The following is an 18,570-nucleotide window of genomic DNA, read 5'->3' on the forward strand; positions in this document are numbered from 1 at the left end:
AGCTGGTTCCTGGCACCTGCAGCTCAGGGGCTCCAGCTACCACATCTCAGAACTGCCACTTCAACAGAGGTTTCCCTCCGGCCATGTATGAAACTGCCAAAGACTTAGGAGGTGCGAGCGAGCCTGCTGACATTAAACTCAGAAGCAAAGCACTGCTCACACCTTGGTGCCTAGTCTCACACGCTGGTACTTCAGGATGGAAAGCCAGGTGTTTCCAGAATAATATTGCCTTGTGAGCCACCACTTCCATGCCTCGACCCTCCCACCCCCTTCAGTGCCATGGAAGAATGTCTCTCCACTCCCAATGCTCCCATCAAGAGCAGCAGCCACAGCGGGTGACCGCAGAGCTCTCCAGAAGGAATACTAATGCCTGTGTTATTCTATGCACTTCCAAGCTGGTGGGGACATGCAGGAGGGAGGCAGGCCACAGACAGCAGCAGAAGCCTTTCTGAAAAGACCCAAACCCCACTGAAGGAAGTGTAAGGATGTCAGTTCAGTGAGAAGGGGCAGATTTAAGATGGAGGGGAAGCTGGTTACAGTGGTACTTGCCTGTAATCGCAGCACCAGGGAGGCTGAGGCAGGTGGGAGGAGTTGGAGCTTGAGGTCAGCCTGGGTTAAGTAGCAAGGCCCTGTCTCAAGCCCCATCCCATTCAAAAACGAATAGAAGCAGAGTATTGTACACACACTTGGAAGCTGAGGCAGGAGGATCACTGGCCAGCTTGGGCTACACAGGCATTCCTTTAGACCCAAGCTATTTGGGAGGCTGACAGAGGAGGATACCATGAGTTCAGGAGAACACAGTGAGAGCCCATCTCAAAGTAAAGGGGGTGGGGACTGAGACAGGGGAAGACAGAATGCCCCAGACTGAGGGCAGTCCTTTCTTCAGCGGAAACTCTCCCTGGCAGAGTTCTAGAGGGCATAAAGTTTGAAGAAGGCTAACAGGAAGGATAGGAGTAAAGTCCACAAGGACAATGCTTCCCACGACGGAACAGCAAAGCCATACGCCACCATTAAACTGCACCAGCGGGACAGGTGGTACCAGGTGCTTCAGTAGGGGGCGCTCCTGGCCTGGGTCCCCCCAGGTCTTCTGATAAGGGCATCCTCACCCCCACCCCATAGGGTGTCAATCAAGGGACATACTTAAACTGGGCCTTGAGTCTGACCTTGGGTCAAGTGGTGCTGTGTTCTCAGACACTTTGCTCTTTGGTAGGACAGCAACTGAAGGTCCTCTGGTAGTTCCCTGGGTTTCCCATCCCCCACCTCTCTCCCTCTCTCCATCCCTCCCTTCTTCCTTCCTTTCTTTTTTAAAATTTATCTTTATTTCATGTGTATTGCTAGTTTTGCTTGCATATATGCCTATATGAAAGTGTTAGATTCCCCTGGAACTGGAGTTACAGACAGTTGTGAGCTGCCATGTGGGTGCTGGGAATTAAACCTAGGTCCTTTGGAAGAGCAGCCAGAGCTCCTAACTACTGAGCCACATCCCTAGACCCTGGTTTGCATTTCTTTAATCCTTGGTTCTTCGTGTGTGTGTGTGTGTGTGTGTGTGTGTGCTTGTGCATGCAGATGTGTGTTCACGCATGTGGCGGCTGGTAATCAAAGTCCAACGTCTTCTTTGATTGTTTCTCCACTTTATCTTTTGAGTGAGAAAGATAAAGTGAATCTGTATCTGGAGATTACTGGCTAGAATATCTGGCCACCAAACTCCAGGGATCCACCTGTTTCTGTTTCCCCCCCCACAACCAGAGCTTATCCGCCTCCAGCCTGGCTTCTTATATGGAGGGTTCAAACTCAAGTCCTTGAGTGACAAGCTTTTTATTGGCTGAACCATCCCTCCAGGCTCCACTTGGTTGTTGCAGCCTCCTCTCCCTTTCCTTCCTTCCCTGTAGGTTCTGTGGTTTTTGTTTTTGCCACTAAACACTGGCGGCTGGTGCCTGGTGTCCTTAAGACCAACAGCGATTTCCATGGCTGGGGCACAGTATGGCAACAAGCGAGCAGCTGTCCTCTCACTGGGCTCATGGGCTTCCACACTGAGAACGGCAGCAGCATCTAAGCTGAGGGGGCAGTGCCTGTGCTTCTGTGTCCCAAGACCACGCAAACCCTAAGACTCTCATATGTTTCTGGGAGCTGGAGCAGGACTCAGTAATGAAATGTGATTTCTACCAGCCTGATGGGAGGGTAAGCAGGGTCAGCCACAAGGATTTTTAAGTTGTTGTTTTGTTTTGGGTTTTTCGAGGCAGGGTTTCTCTATGTAACAGCACTAGCTGTCCTGGAACTCACTCTGTAGACCAGGCTGGCCTCGAACTCACAGAGATCCACTTGCCTCTGCCTCTGGGAGTGCTGGGATTAAAGGCACGTGCCACCATGCCCAGTCAAGTCACATTGATTTCAAGGAGAGACAATGGCTCTCGGGATCTGAGTGTGTGGCTGTCCTGTGAGGTGCCCAGGCAGGTAGACAGTGGGACTGTGATATATTTGTCATGCCGGGCACAGACCCCATCTTTGTTAATGCTGCTTGAGTCCTAAAGCATAAGACATCTAACAAATAGAGCAGCGTAGACCCTTGCACTTGCTTGCTTTCTTCCCCGAGCACACAGTGGTCCCTTGGGTCTGTCTCAAAGGCATTTATGAGGTTGCTGTCCCCCATGCAGGCTGGTTCTAGGAAGATTTCCACATCTGCCAAATGTCAGCATGGTCTTCAGATCAGCCTCTTCATCTCTGGCTGCACACTGGAACCACCGGGACCCAGAGCCCCCACATCAGGCAGTGTGGGCTACGACCAGTGTGCAGCATGATGGCAAAGGTCCCTCCCAGCTCTGCAGGTGCTTCTGTGCCCAGCATGGCGACCTCCCTGCCTGAGCTGCTAGGGCCACACTGGGGATGTAGACCTTAGGCCTGCCCCAGGTTGGGACAAGCCAGGCTAAACTGCCCACACCTGTAGTCACTTGGTCTGGGATGGGACCTGGCACCTGTCTTTCCAAAGTGTCCCCATCACTGTACTCCAGTCGAAGACCCTGTCCGTCATCTTCCTTACCAGGGGCTCTCAGGGTGAGCCCCCTCTAGGGTCCAGCAGGCTAAGGGTCTTGTTACACATGCCACCTCTCTGTCTTGCTCAGGACCTATGAAATTGGAGCCTCTGAGGGGGCCCCACAGTCCCCCAGGGAACTTGGATGGTACTGAGGTGTGAGAAGCATGGGCCATGCTGACTCTCAGTCTGTCCGCCTCCAGATCAGTGCCCCAGCAGGATTAGATACAGTCAACGGAATTCTGCGGGGTAGTGCCGCTGTCTCTGGGTTGTGCTTACAAACTACAATGGACCGAAGACTTGGAGAGCCCCAGCCCTCAGCAGTGACTTCTACTCCATTAAACACCCCCTGGTTACCTCGATCTCATTGTCCCCTGCTGGGGAAGGGTCACTACTCCTCTTTGATCGGCCACGTAGCTTCCCATCTGAGGCCCGATGGGGCCTATCTGTGTCGCCCTCTTTGGCTGGAGTGGAGGGCCCGTTGTGTGTGTTGTAGTCACCTGGGGAACGACAGGGGAAGATACACAGGTCAGAAACCTGGCTGGGTGTCTCTTCCTGGGAAATATCACACCAGCCCCATCACCAAGCTACCCCCAGCTAGGATGCCATGAAGAAAGCACCAGAAGTCAAGATCACAAGATTAAACTGCTGGGTACTGCCATCTGCTATAGAACAGCCTTTGTACACTTGCTCTCATTGGTCTAATAAAGGACTGAATGGTCAATAGCTGGGCAGGTAGAGGTCAGGGAGGACTTGTGGACAAGAGAGCATGGGGAAGAAGGAAGGTGGGGTCACCAGGAGACAGAGGGAGCAAGACATACTAGAGGACAGGTAAAGTCACAGGCCATGTGGCCATACATAGATTAATAGAAATGGGCTAATTTAAATTGAAAGGCTGACCTTTTATAATTAATATGAAGTCTCCATGTGGATTTTGGGAGCTGGCTGGCAGGACAGAAAATTCCAACTACAGCTACCTGTACCATTCATGACCTTCTCCCAGTCAATAGATATATGTGAGGCAGGCTCTGTTTCAGGTTCTGGGCCCTGTCTAGAGCCTCAAACACTCAAAATCTCCAGCAAAGGCTGGGGGAGGGGACGCACAATTCAACTGGTAAAGCATCTGGCGTGTAGGCACAAGGACCCAAGTTTGATTCCAGAGGGTGATGCCAGTGCCGGGGAGACAGAGATTGGTAGATTCTCAGAGCTGGCTGGCCAGCTACTCTGGCTTAATTAGTGAGCTCCAGGCCAATGATAGACTTTGTCTCAAGGAAGGTGGAGGGTGACACCTGAGATTGTCATCTGGTTTCTACATACAGATGTATGTAGGGTGTTGGGTGGTGGAAGGGGTGTCACATCAGGAGTCTCTAGGGGAGGCTTCCTGAGTGAGGGAGTATCTGCTCAAAGGTCTGGGAGAAGCCAAGGAGGGCAGCTCCGACTACAGCGATAGCCCATGCTGATGGCCTAAAGACTCCTAGGCAGACAGAAGGGTGAAAATGCTTGCCCACAGGGAGATAAACTCTCAGCACTTTGCTTTGGGGGCTTGGGCCCCAGAGTGGTGATGATGGGACTTTTCAGAGGTGGAACTTTGGGGAGGTCCTCAGATTAACTGGGGACAGACTCCGAAAGGTCCTGGGTCTCCCCCAGAACTGTGGGCTAGATGAACTTCTCTCCTTTATAAAGTTAGCCAGACTCTGGGATTGCTTCATGGCAATGTAAAAACATGGCCTCATAGATCTGGTTTCAATAGAGGCCCCAGAGACACAATTGGTTTCATGAGGGAGCTGAACCTGCCTGGAGTCTCTACAAATTAAAGGCAAGACTTGTGCCTGTTCTTGTGAGTATAGCATCAGAACTGCAAACCCCCTTGAGCCCTCAGAGAACACCCCATCCCATTTCCTCACTCCTCGGCTGCTGGTTTTAGCTTCTAGCAGTGTCCTGCAGACACTAGCTCTCTGCCAGCTCTCCTGCCACTGTAGGAGGGAGGCTCGGCCTTTTCTAAAAGTCTTTAGGAATGGGCTGAGTTCTTTCTCCTATCCTGGAAGGACTATTTTCCTGCAAAACCCAGGGGACACCAGGTGATGGTGGTGCATGCTTTTAACCCCAGCACTTGGAAGGCAGAGGCAGGCAGATTTCAGTGAATTCGAGGCCAGCCTGGTCTACTAAGCAAGTTCCAGGACAGCCAGAACTGATATACAGAGAAACCCTGTCTTGCAAAACCAAACCAAACAAACAAACTGCCCCCCAACTTCCCCCAAAACAAAAAAGCTAAAACCACTCAGGGGACTTTATTTTATGTTTCTTGAGCTCGTTTGCAGATTAAGGGACACAACCGGAAAAGAAGCCATGACGTGAGATGTCAGGGTGTCAGGCATTTCCCCACCAGCCAGCATTTTTGGGGCAGAGCCCTGGATACTCCTGGCACGGAGTCAGAAACAACTTTTTTCAGAAGGAATAATTTCTTCTCAGCTCAGATGCTTGATTGAAGTAGTAAGAGTGGACATTTGAGCTGGTCCTCAGGGTACAGGTGTAATTTCAGCTACTTGGGAAGCTGAGGCAGGAGGATCAAAAGTTCAAGACTGCCCTGAGCTACAGCGTGAGTTCAAGGTTAGCAACGTAGTGAGACTTGGTCTCAAAATAAAAAAGTGAAAAGGCTGGGGCTGTAGCTCAGTGGTAGAACACTTGCTTAGCACGCCCAAGGCCCAAGCTTTGCTCCCCACTACTGAACATCAGTAGACATCTTTGTTGTAATATTGTCTTGTGGGTGTCAGCAGATCTTTTGAAGCCATGCAGTTTTGGTTTGATCTGTTAAAGCAAAACTAGCACTGATGGGCTGATTTGAATAATACAAGCGTATTCTTAGAAAAATTAAAAATTTGTATGTGTGCCTGCACAGGTTATGGATATGCACATGAGTGCAGGTTCCCTTGAAGACCAGAAGGGGGCGTCAGATCCATGGAGCTTGAATTTGAGGTAGTTGTGAATCACCCAAAATGGGTGCTGGGAACTGAACTCGGTTCCTCTGCAAGAACAGTGTGCCCGCCCTCTTGACTCCAGGTCCACAGTGTTCCAGAGGCTGGGGAGTTCAAGGTTAAAGCATCAGCTGGTCCAGCTCCTGATGAAGTCTCTGGGCTTGTCAATGGGTAGAGAGATCTGCTCTCTTTCCTGTTCTTACAGACATTAAGCCATTCCTAAGGGCTCCATCCTCATGGCTCGATCACCTCCTAAAGCTCCACCTCTAAGCACCGCCCCACTGAAGATGAGGGAGTTGACAGCTGACTTCTGTCTGGGGATGATTGGGATATTCAGGCGCCAGCTGGAGCTGAGGTGAAGCATTCTCTCACTTGCCCGGTTTGCAGGTTTGGAAGGGTTAAGCACTCCTGCACCTTCAACTTGCAAGCATTGTAAACGATATCAATTGAATTCAGAATGTGAGCTAATCTGCATCTGCCGCGCACCACACCCCCGTGTCTGCGTTCAGTGTGCTAGCACCTAGTTACCGAGCTTCGGGCAAGGGGCTGGAGGTTAAAATACACAGACATGCACAGACAGAGAGACAGCGACACGGGTCATCCTTGAATTCCCCAAGAATGCCCCCTTTATTGTGTTCAGGGGCAGATTTTATTATTAGCCATGCCCCAGCCAAATCCACCAGAAACCACTCTGCCATCAGGAACTCCTGAAGGTCTCGTGCTCAGAGCAGCTGTAGGCACTCAGCTCAGGGGATTACAAGAAATTCAGGATCTGGGGTCTCACTGCTCCCAACATGCATCCTTCGGATAAAACCCCAATCCATAAAAGTTTAGGTTTGGTCTACTATGGTTTTCTTTAGAAGTATCTCTGTTTATGAAGTGTGTGGCCTGGGGTTTTTTGTTTGTTTGTTTGTGTTTGTTTTTTGTTCTTATGTCCTTGTCCAGTTTCAATATGCAGCTGTGGAGGCCCTCAGGAAGTGCGGCTTGAATTTTCTTAGAAATTTGTGTAGAATCAGTAGTTCTTACTGAAACTTTCAGTAGAACTGGCCAACAAAGCCATCCGGCACTGGTGTTTTCTTTGTGGTTCCTGTTTTTCTTTGAGACAGGGTCTCGCGTACGCCAAGCTGGAGCTACTTCACTATGTAGCCAAGGATGATTCTGAACTCCTTGACCTTCCAGCCTCCTGCTGCCCAGCACTGAGATTACAGGTGTGCACCACTGTGCCTGGCTTTATGTGGATGGAACCCGGAGCTTCACACAGTCCAGTCAAATACTTCACAGAGTCACACCCCAGCTCTGCATTTGGTCCTCAAAACAACAATAGGAAAAATACTTGTTTGTTCACTGGGTACACGCCTGTGTAGGGAACTGCTTTCTTTTTGTGTTAGTTGGGGAGTTTCCGCCTCTCATGGAATCCACATTTGATCCAAGTTGTCAACTCAGGTACAATCACAGTGAGGTCACCTCCCTACTTTGTGGTCATTTACCCGCCCCCACCAATTCTGTTTTCAACTTCCATTGATATCCCCTCTGGTCTCTTATTTCTGTACCTCTGCTTATTTGGGGTTAATTTGTCTCTTTTGTGACTTTCTTAAGATAGAAGAACTCTTGGGGCTGGAGGGATGGCTTGGTGGTTAAGAGCACTGGCTGCTCTTCCAGAGGTCCTGGGTTCAATTCCCAGCACCAAATGGTGCTCACAGTCATCTGTAATTCCAGTTACAGGGGATCTCATGCCCTCTTCTGGCCTCCATGGGCACTGCACATATATAGCATACATACATCTAAAGGCAGACAAACACTTGTATACACAAAATAAAAATATATTAAATTATTAAAAAAAGAGATGTTCTTTTTGTAATCCCCTTTCTTCTTTAATTTTTTTCCTCAACATAGTATTTTTTATTAATTATTTGGGAATTTCATACACTACACCCTGATCACACTTGCTTCCCATTCCACCCTCCCACCCTTGTGCCACCACCCCCACAAAAGGCCACACAAACACCCAGTCCAATTTGTGTTGCTCATATGCTCACTGAAGAGTGGTCAAACTCTCAGTGGCCAGCTGCTTAAAGAGAACTGAGTTCTTCCCCTCCTCCATCCCTCCGGCCAGAGGCCATCAATGTCAGCATCTTTATCACGGGTTTAAAAGGGCTTTCTTCAATATTCCTGTCTGGACTGTTTCCCTCTGGCGGGAACTAACTTGGGTCCTAACGTGGGTCCACATGGCTTCTAGTCTTTTGCTCTGATATTAATTGCAATAAGGATTCTTTTTCTTAAGTGTTTATATGTATGTGAGAGTTGTTTTTAGGATAAATTCTAGTTGTAAAACAGTTGGGCTAAAGGGTGCGTGTATTTCTAAGTTTGTGAGGTGTCATCTGATCGCACAGAAAAACTTTAACTCTCTCTTGAGAGTTTAACCTTCTCTCACTGGCTAAGGGAGGTAGTTTAGGGAGTGAAAAAACAACCTTCCAACTTCTTCCGGGTCATTTGTAGCACATTAAGCAACGGAAAGGAGTTCTTGAGCAATGACTGATGGTTGGTGCCTGCTCTCTTGGGTCTGGACAGGTGTTCAGATGATGCCCTGCTCAGCAGGCTGCCCAGTGTCCTCTGCACAGATGTTCATGCCTGTCAGTGTGTCTTTCAATGTGGCTGGGTGGGGAGGGAGGTGTCAGAGGCCTTCCTGGCAAGGCTGAAAGCCAGTAGAATCTGTCACTCAGACCACTGGCATATCTGGGAAACACCAGGCAGCCTAGACAGTTATAAAGGTGGAGTTTTGTGGAACACACTAAATATCTCTGTGTGCATATATGTATGTGCATGAGTATGTGTGTGTATGTGCAAGTTCGTGTATATGTGCACATATGTGTACACGTATGTGTGCACACAGGCTAAACGCTCTTCCTGTGCAACAGACACTGGGGAGAAAGAGGCTAGGGACCTCAGTTGGAGGTGACAGTCATTGGTGACATCAGACTAAACACTTTAAGATTTATTTATTCTTTGAGCATGCGTGTTTGGCGGTTTGTGTATCTGTGCATCACGTGTGTGCCTGGTGCCCTCAGAGGTCAGAAGAGGGCATCAGATTCCCTGGGACTAGAGTTACTAACAACTGTGACCCACAGTTTGGGTAGTGGGAACTGAACCTAGGTCCTCTGGAAGGGCAGCCAGTGCTCTTAACCACTCCAGCCCTGTGATGCCATTAAATTTTATATGAGCCCGTGAGACACAGTAAAAGCCATCCCAAGCACCTATTACTTATTATTTATATCTGAGGCCATTTATTTATTATTGCTGAGGTCAAGGGATAAGTGAGGAATGGGCCCTATGAAGGGACACTTCAGAGACACGAGTCCCGTGTTTGCTCCTGATAGGGTTCAGATCCTCAGGAAGGGCACCACCCAATGAGTTAGGTTCACCCTTGAGTTCTGGATTCACTGGCCCATCTTCCTGCTGGTAGCTCCTCTCCATCTCGATTTCCCATCAGCCCCTTTGCTTCTCTCCTTTGTTGAAACCAGTGCACAGAGGCTACATTCAGAGAAGCAGGATGCCAAAGACAGTCCGAGATCAGGGAGGGCAGCTTACTGGCTCCATGTTCTTTCTCCAAAGAAAATAATTTTGAAGTTTCTAAATGAGAAGGGACTGTGTGTGTTCAGTGAATATTCTGGGGTGAGACTACGAAGATTAAAGTGAGTCAAGCCCCACACTTCTGCCAAAGCTGACTTTGGAATGCTTCACCAGGTGTCTCCATTTGTCTTTGGAACAGGGATGAAGAGCTCCTCGGGGAGGGGAAGGAATGCAGATCTATACCCACAGGCACACCAGGAGCCCAGGAAGAGAGCTTTCCCCGTTGCTTCTTTCCCACCCCTTAACTAGCAAGGAACAGCTAGAAATGAATGTCCACGTGACATTGGGCTACCAAGCTTCCACCAACGCCGAGATCACCAGGAGGCTCAGAAAAGAGGCAAAATAAGGCTGAATGGGGAGGCAGGAGCATGGGGAACTCAAGCTCACCACTGGCTATCTACTGATGTACTGGTCTACATGAGACCCTATCTTAAATAAAACAAAACAACAAAAGAACAAGACTCTATGCTGGGTGCACCTGTGACCCGAGCACCTGTGAGACACCTGGTTTGCAGAATAGTTTAGCAACTGGGGACTTTCTCCTGCCTTGAGCTACACACAAAGCAACCTGTCACTCCACCTCAAAGCCCCTAGTAACTCCCTAGCAACCCCTCAGTGCCTCTCTTTTGTGGCTCTACACATCCTGGAACTGGGGACAGCGGGCTGCTCCAATCTGGACTGGCTTTAGATAGACACACAATGAGGCAAACTGTCCTCTGAGTGACCTTTTTGGTGTTGCCATCTTATGCCTATGCATGACTGGGCACGCATATGATTAGGCCAGATGCATCATGGGAAAGGATATCTGCAGCAAACCAACGTTTATGTAATGCAGGCCTGTCAGTCAAAACAGAAAAATCACCCATATTCTGCCCCTGGCAACCATCTCCTCCTCCTCCCGGGCCCGCAAAAGGAAACCGCAGAGGTAACCAGGGCTCTTGAGCAACCTTGCTGGGGCCCACCAATCCCCTGCTACTTCCACTCTGGGCTTTTGCTTTGTCCCTGAATAAAACCCCCATGGCTTGCTATTTGCATGCACTTCATGAATTCTATGAAGAAGACACAAGAATCTGGAGACACCTGGTCCAGATAGCAACCTCTGGGAACAGTTGGGAAGCCGCTGCAGGAGGATAGCAAGTTTGACCAGCCTGGGCTGTGTAGCTCACAGCTGAGGTGGGACCCAGGTCAGGGGTAAGGGTGTCTCCTCTGCCTTCTGGCTCTGGGGTTCTGGGTTTCCTTGCCCACCCCTCTTTCTCTTGCTCTGTTGGTTCTGGTAGGGCTGACCAAATTCTATCTAGATTCAGCTATGGGCTAAGACCCAGACCCGTATCTTCTCTTCTGGCATTGTACCTAAGCCACAGAGACTGGCTGCCGGATTGACATGGGACTCAGCTGGCCAATGAGAGCACTCTAGGGTTCTAGCAGAAGTGTCTAGAAGGAAGAGGCTTTTCTTTGTGGTGGTGCAGCCAGCAGGATGAAGTCCTGAGATGGGAGGCCAAGACTCAACAATTTGTCAGAATCCCTGAAGTTATGCTGACCCCTGACCCTGTAGTTACACCTGCCTAACAAGTTTTTTTTTCTTTTTTTTCTTATCTTCTGGAGCCTACGTGCTGCGCAATCAGCGGTTCCCTAAAACTGTGGCGTCTTGGTGTCTCAGAGATGAATGTACCTCAGCGCTGTTTAAAAGTTCTGGAAAGCTGAGGACTGAGAGTCACGGCAGCCAAACCTCCTCTGAGAGAACAGACACCAGAGGACCCCGGGCTAAGTCCCAGGCAGATTTATCTTATTTCATATGTGTGTGTGTGCAGTGCCCGCAGAGCCCAGAAGATGATGTTAGACTTCCTGGGGCTGGGATCACAGGCGGTCGTGAGCCACTCCGGGTGGGTGCTGAGACAGTGGTTTAGCTCCCCTAGCCCCATCAGTCCTGCCCGCTGTGTGCTCCAGAAAACATCTCAGTTGTACATGGCTAGCGAGTACCTAGCTTGGCACAGAAGATGAAGCTCTGTGGGCCTGGGTTCGAGTCCCAGCACCAGGGTTACTAGTCAGTGACTTGTTACTCAGATCTGAACAGCTCTGTGTGGAAGCAGATGGGGCTGAGAAGCTCCTTCCTTGTGAGGATCGTGGCAATCTACTCCGATTTGGAAATGTATCCGTGTGACTGTTTGATTCTGGTCTATAAAGAGCAAATGGACAGTGTCCCACTGAGATGGCTCAGGGGCTAAACGCACTTGCTGTTCTTACAGAGATGCTGGGGTCAGTTCCCAGCACACACATGGAATCACAACCAGCTGTAGCTCCAGTTTCATGCCGGCAAGACACACATCCTTGTAAAAAATAAAAATAAATCAGTCTTTAAAAAAAACATCTTCGGAGCCCGTTATTTATAGTTGTTCAAACTAAAGAGTGTCTGGAAACCAGCAGGTGCTTAATAAATGCACGTTACCAAGGGCGGCGATGACAGAAAACTATCCAAGCGTGTGTTTCTTTTGGACCACAGCTCACAAATCTCCTTCACACGGGAGCTCAGACCATGGGCACAGATGAGAGCAAAGGTAAGTGGACTTACCGGCCAATGACTCAGAAGTCTGGTTGGGGACACTGTGAGGAGCCTCCTGGAGGACGTAGGTGGACGTGGAGAGGGGAGAGGCACAGAGGCTGCTGGCGGGGACGTAGGGAGGGTTGTAGGATGGGCTGAAATACTGGGGGTACTGATTCTGCGGGAAGCCAGGGTAGGAGGGGTAATCCTGGCAAGAGAAAAACAGACAGGGGTTGGGTGAGGAGATGCCGGGCTTGGCAGGCCAGGCTTTCTCTTCAGAGTAAACACCGACTATCCAGACCATTGCCATTTGGGTTTCCCCATGAATGGAATCTGACCCAAGAGCCAGGGGCAAGTAGTGCAGGCTGAAAGGAGAGGAGACTCAGACTCAAGGGGAGGAGAGACGAGGCCAGAGTGGAAACAGGTGGCCCTGTGTTAGCTGTCACAGGAGTGGGCAGAATGACCTGATTGGGAAGGCGGAGGTGGTGGGAGTCCCCACTCACGCTTGCTTCTCCCAAGGGGTAAGAGCGGTGATATGAATACACTGAGTCTAGCCATCTCTTGAGCAGCTCCTGGGGCTGGAGGTGGGGCTGGGGGATGGAGAGCGAAGCTCCCTGATACTTCCTGGCTGCCCTACACACAGGAAATCCCAAGTTCAAGGATTTGAGTGTGTGAAGATGGGGGTGACCTGAAGGACAGGAGTGTGGCCTCGACAGTCTCTTGGCCAATGCTGTGCGTCCAGCATGAGAACTGGGCCTAGCATTCACAGTAACGTCGAAGACGCTGTGTGAACAAGGAAGAGAGCACAGACCTCGGGGAAAAAGTTACAAATGCAGCAGCCCCTACAATATCGAGGGTCCAGAGCAGTCCTCACTAGGAAATGCCAGTCAGCCTACATCAAGTTCAACAGGGTGTTTCCCTCCAGTCCCAGCAGCAGCCATCACGGTGTCAAACACCCAGCTCATGGTCCTTACCAGCTCTACCATCATTATCATTATCACCATCATCCCCATCCCCATCACTACCATCTCCCCTACCGCCACCATCACCCTAGTGTAACTACTGCCACTACCATGATCACCATCACTACCACCACCACCATCTCCATCACCATCACCGTAATTATCACCGTTACCATGATCACCATCAGCACCGTCATCCCATCACTCATAACCACCGCCAATATCCCCATCCCCATCATCGTAATTACCACTGCCACCATGGTCCCCGCCATCCCCATCACCAATATAGTGATCACCAACAGCCAGTGATTTATCCACAAGGCACTCATAGGAAGTTCTATGCCATAGACTCCAGTTCGTATCCACTATCTCAGAATTTCTGGGGTCTTAACTTGTGACAGGGTCTTAGAGTGAAACAGACAGATACCTAGACTTAAGAATCACTCTTTGCACTTTCGTGTGTTAGAAACACATGGGCCTTCGGTTTTGAAAGAATTTCAGATTTACAGGAAGTTTATATAAGAGGGTCCTTTAGCAAGTCATCCCCCAAAGTCCTGGAGATCAGATCCAGGGCCTCAAGCATGCTGGCAGAGCTACATACTCTCCTCCCAGTAGGCTAATATTCTTTCTTTCTTTCTTTCTTTCTTTCTTTCTTTCTTTCTTTCTTTCTTTCTTTCTTTCTTTCTTTCTTTCCTTTCCTTTCCTAGATTTATTATATATATATTATATAATAAATTATATATATAGCCAAAAGGCAGGGGGACACCAGATCTCATTATAGATGGTTGTGAGCCACCATGTGGTTGCTGGGAATTGAACTCAGGACCTATGGAAGAGCAGTCAGTGCTCTTAACCTCTGAGCCAACTCTCTAGACTCCCTTTCTTTTTGAAATGATTCATTTATTCTTATTTTGTGTGTATTGATGTTTTGCCTACATTCATGTCTGTGTGTCTGTGTGAGGGCTTTGGATCCTCTGGAACTAGAGTTACTACAGATCATTGTAAGCTGCCATGTGGGTGCTGGGAACCAAACCAACATCCTCTGAAAGAGTAGCCAGTGCTCTTAACCACTGAGCAATCTCTCCAGCCCCTGTAGGCTAATTCTTTAAGGAAAATGTATATGGGTATATGCTACATACATGCTGGAGCCCATGGAGACCAGAAGAAGGTGCCAGGTCCCCTCGAGCTGTAGTTAAAGGCAGCGGTGAGCCACCTGAGGTGGGTCCTGAGAACCAGACTCCCGTCTTCTGCCATCTCTCCAGGCCCCATATAACTTTTTCTTTGACTGTCTGAGACAAGGTCTCACGTAGCTCAGGTTGGCTGAGGATGACTTTGAATTCCTGGTCCTCACGCCTCACCCTCCTGATTGCTGAATTACAGGCGCGCGCCCCACACATCCAGCTCTTTTCTAGACTGATTCTTAGCTGGCTCTAGGGAAACCATCCCAACATCCCACGAAGCAATGCTGAAGCCCCTCGTTCCCACTGGATGCGGGGAGAGCAGGATGTGCTGTCCCCTTGAGAGGCTCATGGTCCAGAGAAAGCACACACCACACTTACAGCCCACAGTCAAGAGCTCCTAGATGCTTTGGGCTCAGGTTAAGAGCAGACCTGACATCTTGGGGATCTTGCCATTTTATTTCTGGTGGTCTTTTGCACAGTCTTGCCCCCCAAACTCAGGCAGGGCTGAGAGGCCACATTTCTGGTGGGGCCTGTGTATGTGAGGTGGCTCTGTGGTGCACCTTGAGCTAAGGGGACCATTAAGAGAAAGAACCGAGAAGAGAACTGGCAGCGCCATGTCTACCTGGTGCATGCTCCCAAATCCGGTCGTGTTGGTCAATCCGTTGGTGCCTTGGTAGAGCCCTGTGGTGCCTGCAGGAGGACAGGACAGGTTAGGACCCCGTCAGGGAGGGCTTGGGGGAGGAGTAGGAAAAGATGTGCTTCTCAGACTTGGGGTGGGGGGCAGGACCTGGGAACTGGAGCCAAGTCTCCCTGGCCTCGGTTTCTTTAGTAAACAAGAAAAAGAATGCATTCTGAGGGGTTAAGGAGAACAGGAAAGGTGACCCTGCACACAGCCGTGTCAGCCCTGCCTGCTGCGGTTGCTAAAGTGCTGTTTTATTCTAGGGCATAGTGTCAGGCTTGGTGGTAAGTGCTTTTACCTGCTGAGCCATCTTGCCGACCCTGGTAACTGTTTGTTTGTTTTGTTTTTGAGACAGGTTCTCTGTGTGTAATCCTAGCTGTCCTGAAACTCAATTTGTAGATCTAGCTGGCCTTGAACTCACAGAGATCCACCTGCCTCTGCATCCCCAGTGCTGGGATTACACTCAGCTCCAAAATATTTTTTTTCTAAACTGTGGTAAAAATGATGGAACATAATACCACTTTATCCAGTTTAAAGTGCACAGCAGGAGGCATTAAATACATTTGTGTATCACCATCATAACATCCATCACCAAGACTCTTCTAGAACATTCTAGAAAATCTCCAAAATCTTGTAAAGTTGGAACGCTGTAGCTGTTAGAGAAACCCATCATCCCACAGTTCCTGGTAACTGCCGTTCTGTTTGCCTACAGGGATTCAGTTAGTTCAGGAACCTCATATAAGAATCAGCTGGAATTTGTCTTTCTTTGGTGGCCTCTTACTTCCTCCTCGGGTCAGTCCTGAGATGGGACAATCACTGTCCTCATCTTCTCTGTGGAGAAGGACAGACAGGACTCTGACTTGTGCAGGGTCACAGGGCTGACAGGCTGTGCTCCTGGGAGAATCTTTATTCATTCACAAGTTCAAGCGAACGGATCCTGCTGCGTAGGGGACAATGACCTGCAATTTAACACATGTCTCACGGGGGCCACAGAGGCCAGAGCGGCACCACATGCTCCAAACTCTTTCACCAAGAAGCTGCTAGCCAGGATATCTACATCCAGAGACCCTGTCCTTCAGGCATGCAGGGGAAACAGGCATCCACAAGCTGTGGAGAACCCCAGATTTTTGTTCTAGAAGTTCTACCCCAAGAGCCAGAATGGGGGGGTGGATGGTTGAAAGGAAGGGGACGATTAGTGACAAAAGGAAGGAAGGGATTCAAAACTTGGCTGGATGAGGTGACTTCCAATGGCCCCTCCTAGGTTCTGATAGCCACGAGCACACAGTGGGTCCTTTGTCAATCTGTTACCTGCTGTTAGCACACAGTGGGTCCTTTGTCAATCTGTTACCTGCTGTTAGCACACAGTGGGTCCTTTGTCAATCTGTTACCTGCTGTTAGCACACAGTGGGTCCTTTGTCAATCTGTTACCTGCTGTTAGCACACAGTGGGTCCTTTGTCAATCTGTTACCTGCTGTTAGCACACAGTGGGTCCTTTGTCAATCTGTTACCTGCTGTTAGCACACAGTGGGTCCTTTGTCAATCTGTTATCTGCTGTTAGCACACAGTGGGTCCTTTGTCAATCTGTTACCTGCTGTTAGCACACAGTGGGTCCTTTGTCAATCTGTTACCTGCTGTTAGCACACAGTGGGTCATTTGTCAATCTGTTACCTGCTGTTAGCACACAGTGGGTCCTTTGTCAATCTGTTACCTGCTGTTAGCACACAGTGGGTCATTTGTCAATCTGTTACCTGCTGTTAGCACACAGTGGGTCCTTTGTCAATCTGTTACCTGCTGTTAGCACACAGTGGGTCCTTTGTCAATCTGTTACCTGCTGTTAGCACACAGTGGGTCCTTTGTCAATCTGTTACCTGCTGTTAGCACACAGTAGGTCCTTTGCCAATCTGTTACCTGCTATTAGCAACTGCTTTCCAAATGGGTTTCCTAACTGTGTAAAATGTGCACCGCCCAAGTCAAGTCTGTCAAGTAGACCCTCAGCACATCTCGGATCAACACTAGTTTCTAGTATAGTTAACAAAGGAGTTTAAACTTGAAGTGAGCAGCAGGTGGATCTCTGTGAGTTCAAGGCCAGCCTGGTCTACAAACTGACTTCCAGGATACTCAGGGCTACACAACACAATGAAACCCTGTCTCAAAACCAAAAAACAACCCCCAAAAACTTGAAGGGAGGAACACTGAAGAGGTAAATGAGAGCTAGGCTCTGGGAAGGATAACCATGCCCGTACCCTCAAGTCTGCCTGGCTCCCATGGAGGCCTCTTGGAACACAGCCTCTGAAGAGCCACACACAAGGCATCGTTGCCTTTTCCCCATACTAAACTTTATGTGGCATTGCATCTAATACAACATGGTAACAGACTGAATTGTGGGTAAGCACATTTCTAAGAAAGCTTCAGCCCTGTTCCAGAAAAGAGACTACCTAAGAGCAACCCAGGGGTGGGGAGGGGCATGGTGGTAAACCCAAGGCCAGACACTGGAGGCAACCCCTGGCCTCTGCCACAGGTTCAGCCCGCCCTCCTGGAGGGTGAGCTAGCTTTCTGATTCTGGTTTCTCACCTGTTGGAATAACTGAGCCTACCTGCCCTCTACCCACTCTGCAGGCGTGAACTCTGATCCAAGGGAGGCAGGAGGAAGTGTCCCTCATCTCTAATTCTTCCATCAGCTGCCTCCCCAGGACCTTGCGGACTCAGAGAAATCCAGACTGGCGACTGGGGAAAGGGTGGGGTTGGGGAAGGCTTCATCTGAACTGAGGCCCAGAGGAGGAGGAGGAAGTAGCTGGACAAAGAGAACCAGAGGCAGGGACATGACCCCACTGGGTCTCCCTCCTGACTTCCATTACACAGAGGGTTCTTAATCTTGAAGGGCACAGACCTTGTCCATCCCAGTAGGATCTACTAGGTCCACTAGGATCTACTGTGATCCGCCTGTCCTCAAGGCTGGCCTGCATACTCCAATAAGAAGAAGGCCTGGGTGGAAAGTCTAGGCTAGCCCATTCTACTCAAGGTCATCTTGGATCACTGGGCTGAACCAACAGGCAGAGGGAGTTGAGGCCTCACACTGGAGAGAGGAATTTGCCACACTTCGCACTGTGTGTGTGTGTGTGTGTTCATGAGCATGGAGCCTGAGGTTGTCATCAAGTGTTTTCTTCAGTCATTCTCCACCTTAGTCTTAGAGGCAGGGTTTTTCATTGAGCCTGGGGCTCTGAACTGACCAGCCACCAAGTCCCGGGACTGTGCTATTGCAGCCTCCCCAGGGCTGGGGTCACAGGCATGTGGTACCAGGCATGATTTCTTACAGAGGTGCCAGGGATCTTGACTCAGGTCCTCTCGCTTGCATGGCCTGTGCCTCTTTGTCACCTTGCACTAAGATGCTAATAAGGCAATTCATTCTGTGGTCCTTTTTTCTTATTTTCCCCCTCTTCTCATTTATTTCCTCTCAATTCCTACCCCTCCTAGGCAATAACTGTGGGGTGTATGAAACTGTTTTATGCTGTGTTTTTCACTTCTGTTTTTCTATTACTATAAGGAAATGCTGGAGGTAGGTTAACTCTGTATAGAAGAGAGGTTTGAGTAA

General features: G+C 49.5%; 1 protein-coding gene across 2 annotated transcripts in view; it reads right to left on the bottom strand.

The window, feature by feature from the left end:
• The window catches only part of Eya2 (EYA transcriptional coactivator and phosphatase 2), a 91,111-nt gene that overhangs the window by 41,697 nt on the left and 30,844 nt on the right, over positions 1 to 18,570 (bottom strand). For both annotated transcript variants that reach the window (XM_038330703.1, XM_038330702.1), the window contains exons 5-7: positions 14,926 to 14,993; positions 12,191 to 12,368; positions 3,383 to 3,525 (exon numbers count right to left, since the gene is read on the bottom strand). In XM_038330703.1, coding sequence (XP_038186631.1) covers positions 3,383 to 3,525; positions 12,191 to 12,368; positions 14,926 to 14,993 — 389 coding nt within the window. The remainder of the gene's footprint in view (positions 1 to 3,382; positions 3,526 to 12,190; positions 12,369 to 14,925; positions 14,994 to 18,570) is intronic.

Source organism: Arvicola amphibius, chromosome 5 (genome assembly GCF_903992535.2).
Source record: "Arvicola amphibius chromosome 5, mArvAmp1.2, whole genome shotgun sequence".
Taxonomy (NCBI): Eukaryota; Metazoa; Chordata; class Mammalia; order Rodentia; family Cricetidae; genus Arvicola; species Arvicola amphibius.